The sequence below is a fragment of the Hemitrygon akajei genome, chromosome 16 (genome assembly GCF_048418815.1).
Source record: "Hemitrygon akajei chromosome 16, sHemAka1.3, whole genome shotgun sequence".
Taxonomy (NCBI): Eukaryota; Metazoa; Chordata; class Chondrichthyes; order Myliobatiformes; family Dasyatidae; genus Hemitrygon; species Hemitrygon akajei.
In genome coordinates, this window is record NC_133139.1 from 16,241,742 (window position 1) to 16,261,133 (window position 19,392).

At 42.5% G+C, this 19,392-nt stretch overlaps 1 protein-coding gene and 1 long non-coding RNA gene across 4 annotated transcripts in view; one reads left to right on the plus strand and one right to left on the minus strand.

Annotated features, from left to right (window-relative positions):
- Positions 1–1,939: 1,939 nt before the first annotated feature.
- On the minus strand, positions 1,940–5,885 carry LOC140739783 (uncharacterized). Its single transcript, XR_012101750.1, has 3 exons — positions 5,715–5,885; positions 4,580–4,664; positions 1,940–3,207 (listed from the first exon to the last, which is right to left on the minus strand). It is a non-coding gene; the product is annotated as an uncharacterized lncRNA (long non-coding RNA).
- LOC140739782 (phospholipid phosphatase 2-like) overlaps positions 5,479–19,392 on the plus strand; it is a 131,828-nt gene continuing 117,914 nt past the window's right edge. Inside the window, exons 1-3 of one of the 3 annotated variants that reach the window (XM_073068297.1) lie at positions 5,479–5,539; positions 6,069–6,295; positions 6,398–6,491. In XM_073068297.1, coding sequence (XP_072924398.1) covers positions 6,437–6,491 — 55 coding nt within the window. In that variant the 5' untranslated portion in view covers positions 5,479–5,539; positions 6,069–6,295; positions 6,398–6,436. Of the gene's footprint in view, positions 5,540–5,983; positions 6,296–6,397; positions 6,492–19,392 lie in introns of those variants that run through there. The other 2 variants (XM_073068296.1, XM_073068298.1) reach the window with 2 other exon arrangements.

Sequence of the window (19,392 nt, forward strand, 5' to 3'; positions counted from 1 at the left end):
GAGGCTTTACATTCTCCCCATGACCAAGTTGGTTTATCAAATCTTCCAAAGACACATGGGTTAGTAAGTTATTTGATCACGCGCGTGGAATTGGGCAGTGTAGGCTCGTTGGTACAGAAGGGGCTGTTCCTATTTTGCATCTATAAATAGAGAATAAATAAAATCCAGACAGACCAGTAGCAGAGAGGCATCAGAATGCTGCAGGTGTTGGAAATCTGTACTAAATCCAAAAATGCAACAAATAGGCAGCATAACTAGAAAAAGAAACAGGTTTAATATTACAAGCTAATGACCGTTCATCAGCACAAACCTGACTACTGACGTACTTAATACCACTCACATAGAACAGTACAGGTTCTTCAGCCCACAACGTTCTGCTGACCTTTTAACCTATTCCAAGATTTATCTAACCCTTCCTTCCTATGCAGCCTCCATTTTCTTCTGATAGCATTGTGCCTACCAAATAATCTTTTAAATGTCAGTACTGTATCAGCCTCTACCAGCATCCCTCGCAGTTCTTTGCACCTACCACTCTGTGGAAAATACCCACCTCTGGCATGTACTTTCCTCTGATCACCCTAAAATTATGCCCTTAAACTTCCATATTTACAGCTAAAAGGCCACTTTGCCTCTTGAGAAAAATTCTAGCTATTCCAATGCATTTTCCAGGGAGCCACAAATTCCATACCAGTGAATCCCCGCTGGAAGTTTTAATTAGCTTTGATGTGCTCAAATTGCTTAGTGTGACTCAGAATTAGGTCGGGGTCTGTTTGCTGAATAATCCCTGGATCTGGTCAAACAGGCAACTTTACCAGCGGAACAGAAACTCAAACAGGTACCAGTAAAAGCCTAGCAGAATGGCATCACCACGGAGTGCTGATACATTGCGGGTATATAATAATGTATTTTGGATGAACTCCATGGCAGTGATAGCATATTACTACCAGATAGATTGAGAAGCCCCAGTCATCTTTTTGAGTGCAGAAAGACAATTAGTGTGGCTACTCTACAGTCAATTTTTACTAAAAAAAAAAGGCAACAATTTTTCACAACAACCCCTTTTGCTGCCCATAACACAAAGCCGTGGTCAGAAAATCAAAAGGGAGATTAAAAACCCTCAAGAAGCAGTAAACCGACTTGTTTAAAATCCACTTTATTGTCATACGCAATGTATGTACAATTGCAGTTAAAAATTTACTTACACAGCATCATATAAGCACCCTACACAAGATTAAAAAAATTAAACAAATTATAAACACGAGGAAGTCTGCTGATGTCGGAAATCCAAAGCAACACACACAAAATGCTGGAGGAGCTCAGCAGGTTAGGCAGCATCCATGGAAAGGCATGCCAAAACCTTTCTTCAGGACTGAAGAGGAAGGGGGAAGATGCCAGAATAAAAAGTTGGGGACAGGGGAGGGAAGGAGGACAGCTTGAAAGTGATAGGTAAAGACAGGAGGGTGGGTGTGGTGAACTACATATACCTGTCTGGACTGCTCCTGTGGCTCCTCCCACAGACCCCTGCTGACTGCTCCTGTGGCTCCTCCCACAGACCCCTGCTGACTGCTCCTGTGGCTCCTCCCACAGACCCCCCACTGACTGCTCCTGTGGCTCCTCCCACAGACCCCCCACTGACTGCTCCTGTGGCTCCTCCCACAGACCCCTGCTGACTGCTCCTGTGGCTCCTCCCACAGACCCCCCACTGACTGCTCCTGTGGCTCCTCCCACAGACCCCTGCTGACTCCTCCCACAGACCCCTGCTGACAGCTCCTGTGGCTCCTCCCACAGACCCCCTGCTGACTGCTCCTGTGGCTCCTCCCACAGACCCCTACTGACTGCTCCTGTGGCTCCTCCCACAGACCCCTGCTGACTGCTCCTGTGGCTCCTCCCACAGACCCCCTGCTGACTGCTCCTGTGGCTCCTCCCACAGACCCCTGTACAAAGGCGATTGAGGCCTGAGCCCGGCCTCATTCTCCAGGATGTAGTGTTGTTCATTCTTCCAGTCAATAAAAGCCGATATCTCGCTTCTTACGTCTCAGAGTGAGTTATTGATGGTGCATCAGTGGGAAAGATAAAGGGCTGAAGAAGGGAGAAAGCTCCATTAGAACAAACAGGAAGTCCATTTTAGTGCAAAGGGCTCATAGTGCTGCTAAGCTATAGTGATTATGATTTTGCTCGATAATTTTGTTGATTCAAGAACTGAATGATTGAAGGAAACTATCATGAACCTGATGGCATGGGACTTCAGACTGGTAACCATAATATTGTGGGAAGTCTAGATTTTCCTCTTCTCATATTTTGCCACTTTTAGACAAGGTAAATCCAACATCCACCCTACTATAGAAGATCAGATGTAATAAATCAGGAGATCCATGGAGATAGCTCAATCATATATCTCTGAAGTTGTAGGTGCCAGCAGGGGAGTCATGACAACAGAGGAATAGTCCTCTGAAAGCAATGCCAGCAAAGAAACTAACCACTGTTTACAGATGATTTGATGTGACATTTTTGGATGTAAACCATTAAAATTATCTACAAACAGGGACATCTGCACTTCATCAGGGGCTTGAGAAGATTTGTTTTGTCACCAAGAACTCTTGCAACTTTTTCCAGATGGAGAGCATTCTGACTGGCGATCACTGCCTAGCACAGAGACTCTGATGCACAATATTGCAGGAGCTTGCTTATTCCAACCATTGGGAAGGAAGTACAGGAGCCTAAACATCCACACTCAGTTTTAGGAACAGCTTCTTCCCTTCTGCTATTAAATGTTTGAACAGTCCATGAGTACCACCTCAATATTCCACTTTTGCTCTATTAGTGTAATTTATATTAATTTTTCCTGTCTTGCACCGTAATGCTGCACAAAAAAAACAACAAATTTCACACCACGTCTGTGTTAGTAAACCTGATTCTGGTTCTCCTCTGATTTTTCCTCCCTCTTCAGCTATTGGGCTGAGTGCTACAAAGTGCAGGATAGTTGAAGGCATAGATTGGAAGAAGGGATCTTTTAAAATATATTTATATTGTACATTTCAGATCTTCAAGGTGAAGAATTATAGTCATTGTAGTTTCCTAAAGCATAGAATTATGGATTTTGTTTTACATAGCACAGGAGGCCATTCAGTTCCACATCACCATCGGTCTCTCTCAATCGATCATTCCTCAGACTAAATACTCTCTTTGGCGAAACAGAAATTGGGTCTCCTGAATGAAAGACAGAAATATTCAAAGTTCAAAGCAAATTTATTATCAAACTAAATATAAGTCAACATATACTGTACAGCTCTGAGATTCATTTCCTTGCTGGCATTCACAGTAAGTACAAGAAACATAATAGCAGGAATGAAGGAACACACCCAAAAGGATGGACAAATAGTCTGTATGCAAAAGATGTCAAACTGTGCAGATCCAAAAAGAAAATAATAATAATAAATAATACACAATAAATATATAACCATATAACAATCACAGCACGGAAACAGGCCATTCTGGCCCTCCTAGTCCGTGCCGAACTCTTAATCTCACCTAGTCCCACCTACCCGCACTCAGCCCATAACCCTCCACTCCTTTCCTGTCCATATACCTATCCAATTTTACCTTAAATGACACAACTGAACTGGCCTCTACTACTTCTACAGGAAGCTCATTCCACACAGCTATCACTCTCTGAGTAAAGAAATACCCCCTTGTGTTTCCCTTAAACTTTTGCCCCCTAACTCTCAAATCATGTCCTCTCGTTTGAATCTCCCCTACTCTCAATGGAAACAGCCTATTCACGTCAACTCTATCTATCCCTCTCAAAATTTTAAATACCTCGATCAAATCCCCCCTCAACCTTCTACGCTCCAATGAATAGAGACCTAACTTGTTCAACCTTTCTCTGTAACTTAAGTGCTGAAACCCAGGTAACATCCTAGTAAATCGTCACTGCACTCTCTCTAATTTATTGATATCTTTCCTATAATTCGGTGACCAGAACTGTACACGATATTCCAAATTTGGCCTTACCAATGCCTTGTACAATTTTAACATTACATCCCAACTTCTGTAGTCAATGCTCTGATTTATAAAGGCCAGCATTCCAAAAGCCTTCTTCACCACCTTATCTACATGAGACTCCACCTTCAGGGAACTATGCACTGTTATTCCTAGATCTCTCTGTTCCACTGCATTCCTCAATGCCCTACCATTTACCCTGTATGTTCTATTTGGATTATTCCTGCCAAAATGTAGAACCTCACACTTCTCAGCATTAAATATCAAGAACATGAGATGAATAGTCTCTGAAAGTAGGTTGTGAGAACAATTCAGTGCTGGGGCTAGTGAAGTTGAATGACATTATCCCCTTTGGTTCAAAACCCTTATGGTTAAGGGATAATAACTACTCCTGAACCTGGTGGGGCAGGTCTCGAGACTCCTGTACCTTCTTGATGGCAGGAGTGAGAAGAGAACATGACCTAGATGGGGGGGGGGGGGGGGGTCCTTGATGATGGATGCTCCTTTCCTGCAACAGCGTAGATGTGCTCAATGGTAGGAATAGCTTTTACCGGTGATGGACTGAGCCATATCCACTTACCTTTGGTAGGCTTTTCATTTCAAGGGCTTTGGTGTTCCCATTCCAGGCCATGATGCAACCAGCCAACACACTCTCCACCACACACCTATAGAAGTGATGCACCATCAATAACTCACTCTGAGAGATATCAGCTTTTATTGACTGGAAGAATGAACAACACTACATCCTGGAGAATAAGGCTGGGCTCAGGCCTCAATCACCTTTATACAGGGGTCTGTGGGAGGAGCCACTGGAGCAGTCAGCAGGGGTCTGTGGGAGGAGCCACAGGAGCAGTCCAGACAGGTATATGTAGTTCACCACAAGAAGTTTGCTAAAGTTTTGGATGACATGCCAAATCCTGGCAAACTTCTAAGAAAGCAGAGGCACTGCTATGCCTTCTTTGTAATGGTTCTTAAATGTTGGACTATTATGCCAATGAAGTATATGGCATTCTTTAGAGAATCAGTATTTAACTGAAAAGCTTGGCGCTGCCACCACTCGCCAGTGATGTCCTATGTACATAATCCTGCTTCTCAGTTCTTAACCACAGCTTTGCAGAGTCGGTAATTACCACTTCAATAACTAATTTGTTTTAACATGCTGGTTTAAGAAGGAATGGTGGCTGAAATATCAGTCTGAGTAGTATCTTTTATATTCAAAGGGAGGGTCTCGTCTAAAACTGCAATACCTCTGGCGTGGTATTTCCTCACTACGAAATTATCGAAGCAAAAACTCAACAGGTGCTTAAACTCCCCTATCTTGGGACCAAGCGACGCTAATCAATCTGTATATCCATACAAATCAGCTGAAAGCAAATTAGAAGGAAGGGATCATTGGTCTGGCACGTGCAAGCGTTATTTAGATCTTAAAACCATGCATTACATTCATTTTGATTTTGAAATAGAAACGTTGATTAGAAGTGTTTTACGTCATTCCGGAGCAAACGCGACAGTACAGCGCAAGGCTATTTACTCGCCTCAGGTAGGATGAGAGGTGACTTTTAAAAATGTTAAATCACCTAATTGAAGGGTACGATTAGTGATTTAACATGACCCATTTAAGTGCACACAAATAGGGCAAAGTTGGGACAGAAATGCAAAGAAAACAAAACAAAAAAGTCGTAATGTCCCGTAGATAAGTGGTTTACAAATATTACCTAGCAGCTTGAGAAAAAATTTTGACCTCTGTTGGAGGAACACTGCCGCTAACCATTAATCAGCATATCCCCTGGCAACCTTGTTATAGACTGGTAATTGTTTCTTAAAACTTTTTATGAGTTAAAGCAAAAAAATGACAGAAAGTTTTGTTTCAGAAAGGTAAGGGAGCAGATTTCGCCACCAGTTTCCCTGGCGCCGAGGAGAACCTGTATGGCTGCCAGGTCTGTACAATGACGCTGAACCCTGCTGCCTTTCCCACACGCACGCACACTGGCTCGGGAAGGGATTGGATGCTACTGGAGTTCTATTAATTAATCCATTCCCCTTTTTTTTCTCTCTTCCCCCTCTGGTAGGGGGAGGAGAGCAGGAAGAGAACAAAAGCAAAGGTTACTGGCCAAGACAACGCGGCGTGAGTTGTTCCCCTCGGTGCGTCAGTTGTGAAAGGTTCAGCCCCTCTCCTGGCGAAATTGACTAACGACACTCAGTAGGAAGTTCGGGGCATCGGGAAAAGTCCAAACTAGTCCGTGTCGTTGTGCAGATCGAGACAGGTATTTGGATTCCGGAAGAACTCGAAATTCAGGTTGCTGGCTTTTTTTTTGGGCCGTCGTACAGTGTCGGGGTTGCATTAAGGCACGTTTCGACTCTTTCGTACGTGTTTTTAAAATATATGCGTGTGTAATAGGTTCAAGAACAGGAGAGAATCCGAAGTTACAGCCGCAGGATGTTTGAAAAAAGAAATATCTTCGTGCTGCTGGATGTGCTGTGTGTGGTTGTGGGTGAGTAAGTTTCCTTGAAGTTCCTTCGGATTTAGCCAGGAGTTAAACTGTGGAGCTAACTTCTCAGTGGAAAGTATGCGGTCGTTCGTGCACCAGAGATTTTTGCCGCTTTTGAAAAATCTTATCTCTGTTTGGAATACGAATCGCGGATCGGACCGGTTGTGGGCGCTCTGTGTAAAGATTCGAAAGAGATGCTCCAGAAGTGATTTTTAAATACTTTCTGTAAACTCCCACCTCCTTATGCGAGAGGGCAAGCCTTATTTAAAGGGACATGCACTCTCCCGGAAGGTCCAAAGTGCTGTCGGTTGTGCTCACACCGGCACGTGCATTTTGCACATTTCCATGGGTCTTTCATTCAGAATAGCGGAGTTGGGTCTTGTTACTATCCGGGCATAACGAAAAGGCTATTGGACCCTTTGGACAACTCCAACATTCATTCTAATAGGTTTATTATTGTTAGCGGTACTGAGGTACAGTGAAATTCTACTCTTGTCTACCATCAGTGCAGATCAATTCATTGTGACAGTTCATTGAGCTAATAATAAAGGTAAAACTATGATTACTGCTTTCCTTCAATAGCCCCATGTCCCCTGAACATCTAAAATCTATTTATTTATTTTGAGTATAATCAATGACTGAACTCTTGCTGTTCCAGGGACCCAGGTTTGAACCAGACCTCCGATGCTGTCTATGCAAGTGTTCACAGTTGGTACCGGGTGCTCCATTTCTATTTCTACCCGCGTGCCAGAGTTGTGCGGGGGGGGGGGGGGGGGGGGGGAGGGGGTGAAAAGTCTTAGCGAGCCAAAGGGGGAGTTTGTAGGTATGTGGAGGTGTTGAATTGCAGGCTAGAGGGGAAAATAAAAAGGGATGGGGTTACTGTGGATCGAATGGACAGAATGGCCCTCTGGGTTGCAATAAGTAACTGCTTTAGACTACAGAATTCTGCAGGTTCACTACTCTCTGGGTAGTGTAGACCTAGTCAGAGAATTACAACACAGAAATGGGCTCGTCAGCTCAACTAGTTCATATTGACCAGCAGTAGATGACCATTTAAGCCATTCCCATTTTCCCACCTTTGGCCCATATCCTTATTAGTCTTTCCTGTCTTTAAATGTCTTTAAAATATTACTATTGTGTCTGCCTGAATGACTTCCTCTTGCACCTTTTTCCATGAAAGCTACTTCTCGTTTCCACCTTGAATGGCTGACCACTTATTCCTTTGTTCCAAACACTCCAGCTAGGGTGAACATTTGTGGCACATTCGCGAAGTGGTTAGCACAGTGCTTTATAGTACCAGTGACCCGGGTTCAATGCCTACCGCTGTCAGTAAGGTATTTATATGTTTTCTTGTGACTGTGTGGGTTTCTTCTATGTGCTCTCGTGCCCTCCCACAGTCCAAAGATGTACCAGTTGGTAGGTTAATTGGACTTTGTAAATTGTCCTAAGATTAGGCTAGGGTTGAATCGGGTAGCTGGGTGGTGTGTTTCGAAGGGCCCACTCCATAAATAATTAACCATTAATTCTTCATGGGACTGTCTGAATGTTGTAAGTTTTAATGAGATCTTGTATCATTCTTCAAAGCTGAATGGAATATAAACTGTGTTTCCTTAATTTCCCTTCATATGACAATCACTGCTCTGCCTTTGATCCCTGGCAAGAAACTGTTGAACCTTTCCTGTATTTGTCCATTTTCAAATATATATTTTCCTTGACTAGGAAAACCAGTTGGGTACATAATATTTCAGGTGCAGCCCTACCAAGGCCTTTTCTGATAAGATACCTTTTTGTTTAGCTCGGGTATTCTTAGAATAAAAGCCAACATGCCTAATTGCTTGCTCTATCTGCACGTTGCCTCTCAGTGATTTATGCATACAGTGACTGTTATTCAATAGCTGTTGGCATTGGGCAACTTCTTGATATATGCACTTCTTTGTTGGGTAAGGGAAGGATTGCTTGTATCTGTATTAGTTGCTGCTACATTAGTTCAAGTACACCTACGTAAGTTATGAAGTATTTGTGGATGGCCAAATGTTGTAAAAATAGTCTTATTTGGATCCATGAATGCAAGCAACTAATTCTGGCTTTAGAAGATGAATTTGGTTTCTGATGTTTCTGTTATTCTATATCGGTCATCAGAATGTGTTTATAGATGCTGATTCTGGAATCCATGTATTGGTGCAACAATGCCAGCTAAAGCAATTCTTACAGCATACTCAATTACTCTTTTAATCATTTATTAAATGTATATATTCCCTCCCCTCTCCACCCCCTCCAGTTATTGAATAACAATATTCTTCATGTTGCTAATTCTGCCTCATACAGGGGCAGATCTTTAATCTATCCATTCTGGGCTGGTGGATGCCATTTATAAGGCCAGGTATTCTTGCTCTTCAGCATACAATCCACCTTGTACTGATAAGACGCTGTTAGATACAGATATCCGGGAATGTAACACAGCCAAGATGAAGCAACAAAGACTGAGTTATATCGGGAAGGGTCTGATTTGGCAGTGGTGGTTCTAATCCATACAAGGTGTCAAAAGATTGTGAGTGAGAAAGCTATTGTGAATGATACAGGTCGAGTACCCCTTATCTGAAATGTTTGGGGCCAGAAGTGTTTTGGATTTTGGAATATATAATGAGATAGCTTGGGATCGCCATCAATTCGGATTCTGAATTTATGTGCTACTGGTAAGGAGTCTTTGTCTTACACTTGTTCATCACATATGTACTTAATCGTAAAAATTATAACATACTGTAAATATAATGTGCGCAGGGTTAACAAAAGCAGCACAGCAGCATTGGGCGAATATCTGAATCAGCTGTTGAATAATAGCAAAAAAATGGCAGGCTTTCACTCTTCACCTATGATGCCCTTTTTGTTTTTATACCTTTACATAAAACCTATCAGCATTGTAGACTTGTTGGGTGTTAGACTTTCGTCAGCCATAACATTTGCAAACTCATCAAATTTCTCTGCTGATTTGTGATCAGCGGATGCTTAATCTTTAATTTTTTTTAACCTTTTAAAAAATGTAATGCTGTGCCTTTTAAGTTTCCGCAGCCAGCCTGCTGAATATTCAAAATCACCTTCAATTTTTAGTTTGTCAATCTTTGCTTGTTTCCTGATCAGCGTACTGTTAAGTGGCACATGTACACTCCAATGCTGACAAATCACATCTTTCAATACAGGACTGAGTTCTTCATTTCTCACTTTATGTAGTGGTTTTTTTCTATTTTTCTTTAACTTCTGTTGGTTACAAGTGTTAGGTCACTTCTCAGAACTGTCGGTGATGCGAAGAGACCAATACATTGCCTGGGAGCCTACTCAGCGCCCTGTGGAATCTTCCAATTGTGATGTCAATATCAGCGTTCAAAATTTCAGAGGCTTTTGGATTTTAGAATTTGGGATAAAGGGTACTGAACCTATATCTAGAAGTGGCACTGTGAATCCTGTAGGTAGAACACACTATAGCCATGGTCCTCTGATAGTGAATGGGCTAGCAATGAGCTGGACTCATTGCTTTGGACTCTGTAGTGGCATTCACGCAGGCAAATTGAGATTTCTCCCTTGCACTTCTGATTTGTACCATGTTTAATTCAGTCTGTTTTCCATTGTGGCATTTTGGATTTTTGCCTGTAACTGCAGCAGAACAACCAATAACAATACTTAATAGTGGCCACAGCTATTTATTACATCAATGTTATTGAACACATGTTTAATATTGGGACCAGGTTTGCAATCCCAACATCCAAGACATGAGGAATGCCATTAAAGCATATCTAGGAATAGTACTGTTAAACTGCAATGTTGTACTGTGTCTGAATACAGGTGGAACTTGGGGTTGAGCACCAAATGGATGAGCAGTAAATGTCACGTACTTTGTGATCATAACCTTTCTGCATAAGATCCAGTTAGGCTGTCTCAGTTGCAATTGAAAATGTCTGAACAAATTTCTACACTGCCACTGGACGGAATTGGCAGTTATAGCCAGTGGCAGTGTGGAAATTTGGATGCAAAAACAGGATCTGTGTATATGGGTCTGGGAGAGGCCCATTGAGGTTTGAGGCATACAGCACTGGAGAACCCTTTTTTTTTTTGCAGGTTAGTGTATACTAGATTTTGGAGTACAGTTGGCCCTCCTTATCCTTGGGGGATTGGTTCCAGGACCCCCCCGTGAATACCAAAAGTCCCTTATTTAACATGTATCGGTGCGGTGGTCTTTAGGATCCAGCGGAACCCCGGACTTTATTTAACATGTCACCATGCGGTGGACATTAGGACCTGGCGGTGCAGCTCTGAATCCGCAGTGTTTCTGTTCACAAAAATAATCACGATCGCGATTGAAAATAAGGTGGATGTAATAAAACAATCGGAAAGAGGTGAAACGCCATCGGTCATTGGAAGAGCGTTAGGGTACAGTCGGTCAACGATCGGAACAATTTTAATGGAGAATGAAAAAGGCCCTGCCCCGATGAAAGCTACAATTATTACTAAACAATGCAAAGGTTTAATTATTGAAATGCATATGTTTCTTAAGTGTTTTATATGCATAGAAAGGTAAAATATATACTATATACTAAGAAAAACGTTTGACTAACTGACGCTAAATAATACCGGATGTACCTGTTCCGACTTCAAATCCAACTTAAAGACGGACTCAGGAATGGAACTCATTCATAACCCGGGGACTGCCTGTACTTTTAAGTCATTTCTAGATTACTTATAATACCTAATACAATGTAAATGCTATGTAAATAGTTATACTGTATTGTTTAGGGAATAATGACAAGAAAAAATAGCAAACACGAGGAAATCTGCAGATGCTGGAAATTCAAACAACAGCACACACAAAATGCTGGTAGAACACAGCAGGCTAGGCAGCATCTATAGGGAGAAGCGATGTCGACGTTTCAGGCCGAGACCCTTCGTCAGAAAAAATAGTCTGTACATCCTCAAGCAATGAGTGCTGGAGAGAGAACTTCCCGGATTTCCCAATCCGCGGTTGGTTGAATCCGTGCATACGGAATCCGTGGATAAGGAGGGCCGACTGTATTCAGTGCTATACACATCATTGAAAGATCAGAAGGCGTTTTGTACATTGAAGATGTACTCTATTAACTCTTCTGCTTGGTACTGTGCAAGCATTGCCGGACGGAATGGTGGAGCAGACTCAATGGGCCAAATGTCCTAATTCTGCTCCTATATCTTATGGTCTTGTAGCCTACCTCATCATGTCTCTTGCAGCTTATTGGCTATCTGCACAGAACTTTTTATATATCTGCATTTTGTTGTTGCTTTTCTATCTATTACCTCAGTGTTCTTGTGCTTTGAAATAATAACACATAGGAGCTGAATTGGACCACTTGGCCCATTGAGTCTGCATTGCCTTTTGATCCTGACTTGTTTTTTTCCCCCCCCACTTTACCCCATTCATCTGCCTTCCCCTTGTTACCTTTGCCCTTACTAATCAAGAACCTATCAATCTCTGTTTTAAATATACCCATGGACTTTACCTTCACAACCATCTGTGGCAATAAGTTCTGCAGATTCGCTACCCTCTGACTAAAGAAATTCCTCATCTAAAGGGGCACCCCTTCTATTCTGAGGCTGTGTCCTCTGGTTCTGGACTCTCATTATTGGAAATATCCCCTCCATGTCCACTCCATCCAGGGCATTGAATGTTCTTTAAATTTCAATGAGATTCTCCTTCGTTCTTATGAACTGTAGTGAGTATGAATGGCATACAACATATCTTTTTTTTAAACACTGAATCTCAGTACATGTGACAATAATAAACTCCTTCCAGGTGGCATGGTAGTGCAACAGTTAGTGTTGCACTATGACAGCACCCGCGACCTGTATTTAGTTCCTGCCACTGTTTAGAAGGAGTTTGTACATTCTTCCCGTAACTGCATGGGTTTCCTCCCACATTCCAAAGATGTGGGTTAGTAGGTTAGTTGGTTACATAGGGTGGGGTCATTGGGCTAGAAGAATACACTGCCATGCTATCTTTAAATCTTGATGCTCCCTTTACATTTCTCCTTAAGGACTTTCAGAACTTCAGCGCCCAATCAATGCATTGCAAGGAATAACCCACGAGTCTTGTAGATTGACCCATTTTCTAAACTGTACTGGCGTAAGTTCAAGCTTAATGGCTATTCAGCCATACGCATGAATACAGCCAAGTGGAAAAAGTGTTCCTCTGGGATCAAGGTGCAAAACATACAGTGCCAGCAATTACACACAGTACGAGTCACAAAAATAGTACAGCCCAAATCCTTGAGTGTCATTGCCTGTAGATTAATGGTGCTTGGGATGATTGTCCTGGAGCCACGTTTCCGCAAGAACAGGCGTGCAGCAGTTCCTCATCACGTGCTAGTGCAGCCGTGGATGAATGCAATCCGGCTTGTCTTCCACTGAGCAAACACTGGAGGGCAGCATGGGGGGGAGGCAGTCCAGATCCTGGCTGTGCCTCTGGCAGCTCCTCCCCGTGGCTTTACCTGCCATTGTTCTCGCCTATGAAACAGTGAACTGGACTTGCAGTATTCTACATTATGGATATCAAATAGAGTCTTGCCATCTCAAGAAAAACATCCATTTACACCATTTGTTGGACAACACATCACCCCCGAACTCCTTCCTACTTGGGTGCGAAGTTAAATAAAAACGCAATAAATACCAGGAACATGAGATGAGAAGTCCTTGAAAGTGAATCCATAGGTTGTGGGAACAGTTCAGTGATGGGGCAAGTGAAGATGAGTGAAATTGTTCAACTGGTTCAACCTCCTGATGGTTGAGGGGTAATAATTGTTGGTGACCCTGGTTGTGTGAGTCCTGAAGAAGGAGGGAGGGAATTTTTTTTTTTAAACCAGAAGGAGAAATTGAGATTCATGCCATCAGGTTGGAGGGTACCCAGACAGAATATAAGGTGTTGCTCCTCCACCATGAGGGTGCAGAATATAGACGAGAGAAGAGAAGATGACTGGGGTTGGAGGGGTCCATGATTATGTTGGCTGCTTTTCCGAGGCAGCGAGGAGTGTAGTGGAGGTCAATGGAGGGGAGGCTGATCTGCTTGATGAACTAGGCTACATTCACAATTCACTGCAGTTTCTTGTGCGTGTGTGTGTATATACTATATGTGTATATGTATATGTGTGTATGTATATGTGTGCACACGCACACACGAGTGATGATAAACCTGATTCTGATATGGGTCTTTATTGTGGACTGAGGGTGGGTAGGGAGAGGGTTGGGAAAAGGAGAAAGAGAGAGAAGCACCAGAGAGACATTCTGTAGTGATTATTAAGCCAATTGTTTGGAATCAAATGACCTTGCCTTGTGTCTCAGGACTGTATGTTTGCACCTGTACCATCCCCCAATGGTGGCACCCCTTTCTCTGCTATCTGTCTCACACCCCTCCCACCACACTGCACTCTCGCCATTCCCAAATCCTTTACTCCCTTTAGATGTACCAACTCGCTCTCTGCCTCATGTTGACAACTGCAGTACTCTGAAAAATTCGTAGTCTGCCTAGCTACAGTGCATATGTATGTGTCTAAGACTTTTGCACAGTACTGTACAAGTAAAAGGAATATCATGTGGTGTGTTGGTCAGTGAGTGGCATGCAAACAAATCAACAAAATTCAACTATTGCATAGGAATAAAGAATTATTTTAAAAAGTTAAATGTTGAAGTGTGGATATCAAATAAATGTACATCAATAGTGGCATGTATTTCCATTGTAACTAGCGTTCTAAAAATGTAGCTTCAAGTGCTTATAGTGCAGTGACGGGGGTAATTAAACAAAAAAGGATGGGAGACTAACTAGTATGGTTGAGCAGATTAAGTGCTTGAGAGAAGAAACTTTTAACAAGGTGTGAAGTTTTTGTTTTAGTAGCACTATAACACTACAAATGGGGGCTTTTTGAAAAGGCAGTTTGCTAATAAATTTTTCTGCTCGCTGCTTTGTCCTAGACACATGTTCCTAGGATGCAGGTTTCCTTTCCAGGGCATCAGAGCTGTCTTCTTCCTTCAAAGAATAGAGTTTCACTTCCCCCAACATTGATACTGCCCTCAGTCACATTTCTTCCATTTCCCAAACATCTGTGCTCACCCCATCTTCCCACTGCCTTGACAGGGATAGAGTTCCTCTTGTCCTTACCTACCACCTCATGATCTTCTGCATCCAACACATCATTCTCCACAACTTCCGACGCCTCCTAAGGGATCCTATCACCAAACACCTTTTTAACCTCCTCTCCCTCCACTTTCCACAGTGATCGCTCTCTCCATGATTCCCTTATCCATTCGTCCCTCCCCACTAATCTTCCTCCCAGCAAGCAGCCTAAGTGTTACACCTGCCTTTTCATCTCTTCCTTCACCTTCATTTATGGCCACAAACTGTCCTTCCAGGTGATGTAATACTTCACCTGTCTAACTGCCGCGGTCATCTATTGTGTCTGGTGTTCCCAATGTGGCCTTCTCTGCATTGGCGAGACCCATTGTAAATTGAGCAATTACTTTGTCGAGTGCCTTCATTCCATCAAACTAAAATGGAACTTCCCAGTGGCCAAACATCTTAATTCCAAATCCCTTTCTGCTATGTCAGACCATGGCCGCCTCTTGTGCCACAATGAGGAGGCTTTAACCTGTTGGCGTGAATATCAGTTTCTCCTTGCAGTAAAAAAATCTTTCCCTCCTCCTCTCCTCTTCTATTCCCCACTCTGGCCTATTGCCTCCCCTCAGTTGCCTAGTATCTATCCCATGTCAGTTCTTCCTTGCCTTTCTTCTATGATCCACTCTCCTCTCATATCAGATTCTTTCATCTTTCCCACCAAACTGGCTTCAGCTATCACCTTTTTAGCTATCCACCTTTCCCTCCCCCTACCTTTTTATTCTGGTGCCTTTCCCCTTTCTTTCCAGTCCTGAAGAAGGGTCTTGGCCTGAAACGGCAACTGTTTATTCACTTCCATAGATGCTGCCTGACCCGCTAAGTTCCTCCATCATTTTGTGTATGTTGTTTTGTATTTCCAGCATCTGGTGAATTTCTTGTGTTTATAACGTACAACCCCTGGAGTGATGATAGACGGCAGCCAATGACCTTTTCTACTGATGTGATGATTCCTTGTAGATTTTGTATGTTTTAAGAGTTGTATACCAAACACTAATGGTTGATGTGAGGATATTCTGGAAGATGGCAGTGTAGAATTGCACCAGTATGGGGAAGAAGGAATTTTGCTAGCTGCTGCAAGAAATACATTCTCTGCTGAGTCATTTTGTTAATGAAGGAGGTATGGCCCTCCTACATGAGGAGCCGCAAGGTGGTGATGCCCTGGTTCCTGAATATTGAAATGGTGGTAACTATGTCTGTGTAATTCTCACAGGTAGTGGAAAATATGAATAGTAAAGATCTGATCAGCACAAAAATATTTAATAAACCAAGGTGCTGTGTTTACAGATGCAGTAAACAGCAACAAGAGCTCTAACCAAATCAAATAACAATCAGCTAATTTGCCTATTCGCGTGATTTTATTTATTTATTGAGATACAGCACAGAATAGGCCCTTTGAGCCATACCACCCAGCAACCACCGATTTAATCCCAGCTTAATCGCTGGACAGTTTGCAATGACGAATTAACCTATCAGCCCGCACATCTTTGGACTGTGGGAGGAAGCTAGAGCACGCGGAGCAAGCCCACACTATCACGGTGAGAACGTACAAATTCCTTATAGACAGCGATGGGTATTGAGTCCTGGTCGCCAGTACTGTAAAGTGCTGTGCTAACCAGTACGCTAGCTTGCCACATGTTTTGAGGGTAAACTTCAAATGTTTTGATTTTTGTAAATGATGATCTTTTGTTAATGGTACAGGTGTACCAGAATCAGGTTTATTTTCCCTGATGTATAGTACTGTGCAAAAGTCTTGGGCACATTTTAAAAAAAAAAATAATTCTGTTAATTGACGCTTTCAAAACTAATGAACTGAAAAGTTTCTAGATTTACTACAGAGAGCAGTAAACAGTAAAAATGTAAATCAAATTAATATTTTGTGTGTCCACCAATGGCTTTTAAAACTTCATCAGTTCTCTTGGGTAGAGTGTCATGCAGTTTTATAAGATAAATGGCTGGTAGGTTGTTCCAAGTATCTTGGAAAACTTGCCACAGTTCTGCAAACTTTGGTTGTGTCGCTTGCCTCTGTCTCTGCAGGTAATCCCAGACAGCCTTAATGATGTTGAGATCAGGGCTCTGTGGGGGCCATGTCATCTGAAACTATATAAATATTCTAGGGTGCCTAAGGCTTTTGCATAGTACTGTACGTCATGAAATTTGTAGTTTTGTGGCAGCAGTACAACGCAAAACATAAAAATTACTAGATCCAAGAATAGTGCAAGACAAATAACAATACAGTGGTCATAGAACAATCAGAAATATGATGGTGGTGGGGATGAAGCTGTTCTTAAAACAGTGAGTGTGGGTCTTCAGGTTCCTGATAACTTGAAAAGGGCATGTCTTGAAGGGTGAGGATCTTTAATCAGGGATGTTGTGTTCTTGAGGCCCAGTCTCTTGATGATATCCTTGTTGGCGGGAGGGTTGTGTTTGTGATGGAGATGACTGAGTCTACAATCCTCTGCAGCCTCCTTCAATCCTGTGAATTGAAACTTCTATACAAGTGAAAATGTTTTCCACTGTACACCTGCAGGAGTCTTTTCTCATTGAAGTTTCTGTAGCATCTGTTACAGTTTCACGTAAATACAATCGATTAAACTTTCAGTTTAACTCCAGGACTTGAGTGTGAAGAGCAGATGACAGAGCAACAGGGTAAATTGAGAACATGGGAAAGTGTGAAAATTCTGGAAATCCGAAGCAACACGTACAAAATGCTGGGGGAACTTGGAAGGTCAGGCTGCATCTATGGAAAAGAATAAACTGTCAATGTTTTGGGCTGAGACCCTTCTTCAGGACTGAGATGGAAGGGGGAAGATGTCAGAATAAAAGGGTTGGGGAAGGTGAGGGGAAAGAGGTGATGGGTGAAGCCAGGTGGGTGGGAGAGGTCAAGGGCTGGAGGAGAAAGATTCTGATAGGTGAGGACAGTGGACCACAGGAGAACGGGAAGGAGGAAGGGACCCATGGGGAAGGTAATAGGCAGGTGAGTAGAAGTAAAGTGTCAGAGTGGAGAATAGAGGAAGAGGGGTGGGATTTTACTGGAAAGAGAAATCTATATTCATACCAGCAGGTTGGAGGGTACCCAGATGGAATATTGGAACTTTAATAGCCCTGTGAAGTTCAATAGCATCAAATTTGATCACAATTGCTGCTTGAAGTTGGCGATGTACTGTCAAATCAGGGTTGGGAAGGTCAGACTCTCAGCAACAGCATATCAGAGTCAGCAATGACCTTGCCCTTGTGAAGCCTCACCACTTTATTTGTGAACTTTTAGCAGCAAAAAGATAAAACTCCAGATTTTCCTGGCAGCTGTCGGCAGTTCCAGAAACGAGATGGTTCAATCAGTTTAGCAGCTCCACATTATAGCAAATCTAATTAAAAACTGGCAGTATTTCCTGCTTTGCTAGTCCTTATGGACTGTGTGCAGTGTTCTGGTATAGAGTACAAAGCTATTAAGCATTTCAATGCTTCAAAAAATGAATCTTTATATAGTAAACACAAGAGATTCTACAGGTGCTGGAAATCCAGAGTAACCAGATGAGGGCATGAACCGTTGACTCTTTATTCCTCTCCATCCCTGCTTTGTACGTTTTTATATTCACTCACAATATGCTTGTGGTCATCTGCTGCTGCAGCCACCTACATCATGGTTTGATATAATGTGCTCTACTGCACATCACTGTTGTATTGCATATGGTTATATGAGTTGCTATCTCCTTCCTGTCAGCTTGAGGTGGTCTGGCCATTCTCCTCTGACCATTCTCATTAACATTTTCAACCACAGAAAATTTGCTGTATTTTCTTTTTGTGGTTTTTTTTTTGTGCACCATTCTCTGTAAACTGTTCATCTTTCTGAGATACTCAAACCACCTGCCTGGCGGCAACAATCATTCTGTGACCAAGGTCATCTAGATCACATTTCTTCCCCACTCTGATGTTTGCTCTGAACAACAACTAAACCTCTTGACCACACCTGCACATTTTTTTAGAGCATAAGGCAGGAGCAGAATTAGGCATTCGTCTATGGAATCTGCTCCGCCATTCAATCGTGGCTGATTTATTATCCCTCTCAATCCCATTCTCCTGCCTTCTCCCCGTAACCTTTGATACCCGGATTAATCAAGAACCTATCAACTTCAGCATTAAATATACCCAATGATTTTGCCTGCAGTCATCTGTGGCAGTGCAGTCCACAGATTCACCACCCTCTGGCTAAATAACCTTTCCTCCTCTTTTCCCTCCTCTTTGTTCTAAATGGATGTTTTTCTATTCTGAGGTGGTGCCCTCTGGTCTTTGACTCCCCCACTATGGGAAATAGCCTCTCCACATTCACTTTGTCTAGGCCTTTCCATATTTGATAGTAATTCTTCTGAATTCCAGTGAGTACAGGCCCAGAGCCTTCAAAAACTCCTGATGTTAAGCCTCCCATTCCTGGGATAACTCACGTGAGCCTTCTCTGGACCCTCTCTAATACAAACACATCTTTTTGTAGATAAGGGGCCTAAAAATGCTCATGATGCACCAAGAGTGATCTGAACGATGTCTTACAAAGCCTCAACATTATATCCTTGTTTTTGTATTGTAGTCCTCTTGAAATGAATGCTAACATAACATTTGCCTTCCTTACCACTGATTCAACCTGCAAGTTAACCTTTAGGGATTCCTTGCAAGAGGATTCCCAAGTCCCTTTGCATCAATGACTTTTGAATTTTCTCCTCATTTAGCAAATAGTCC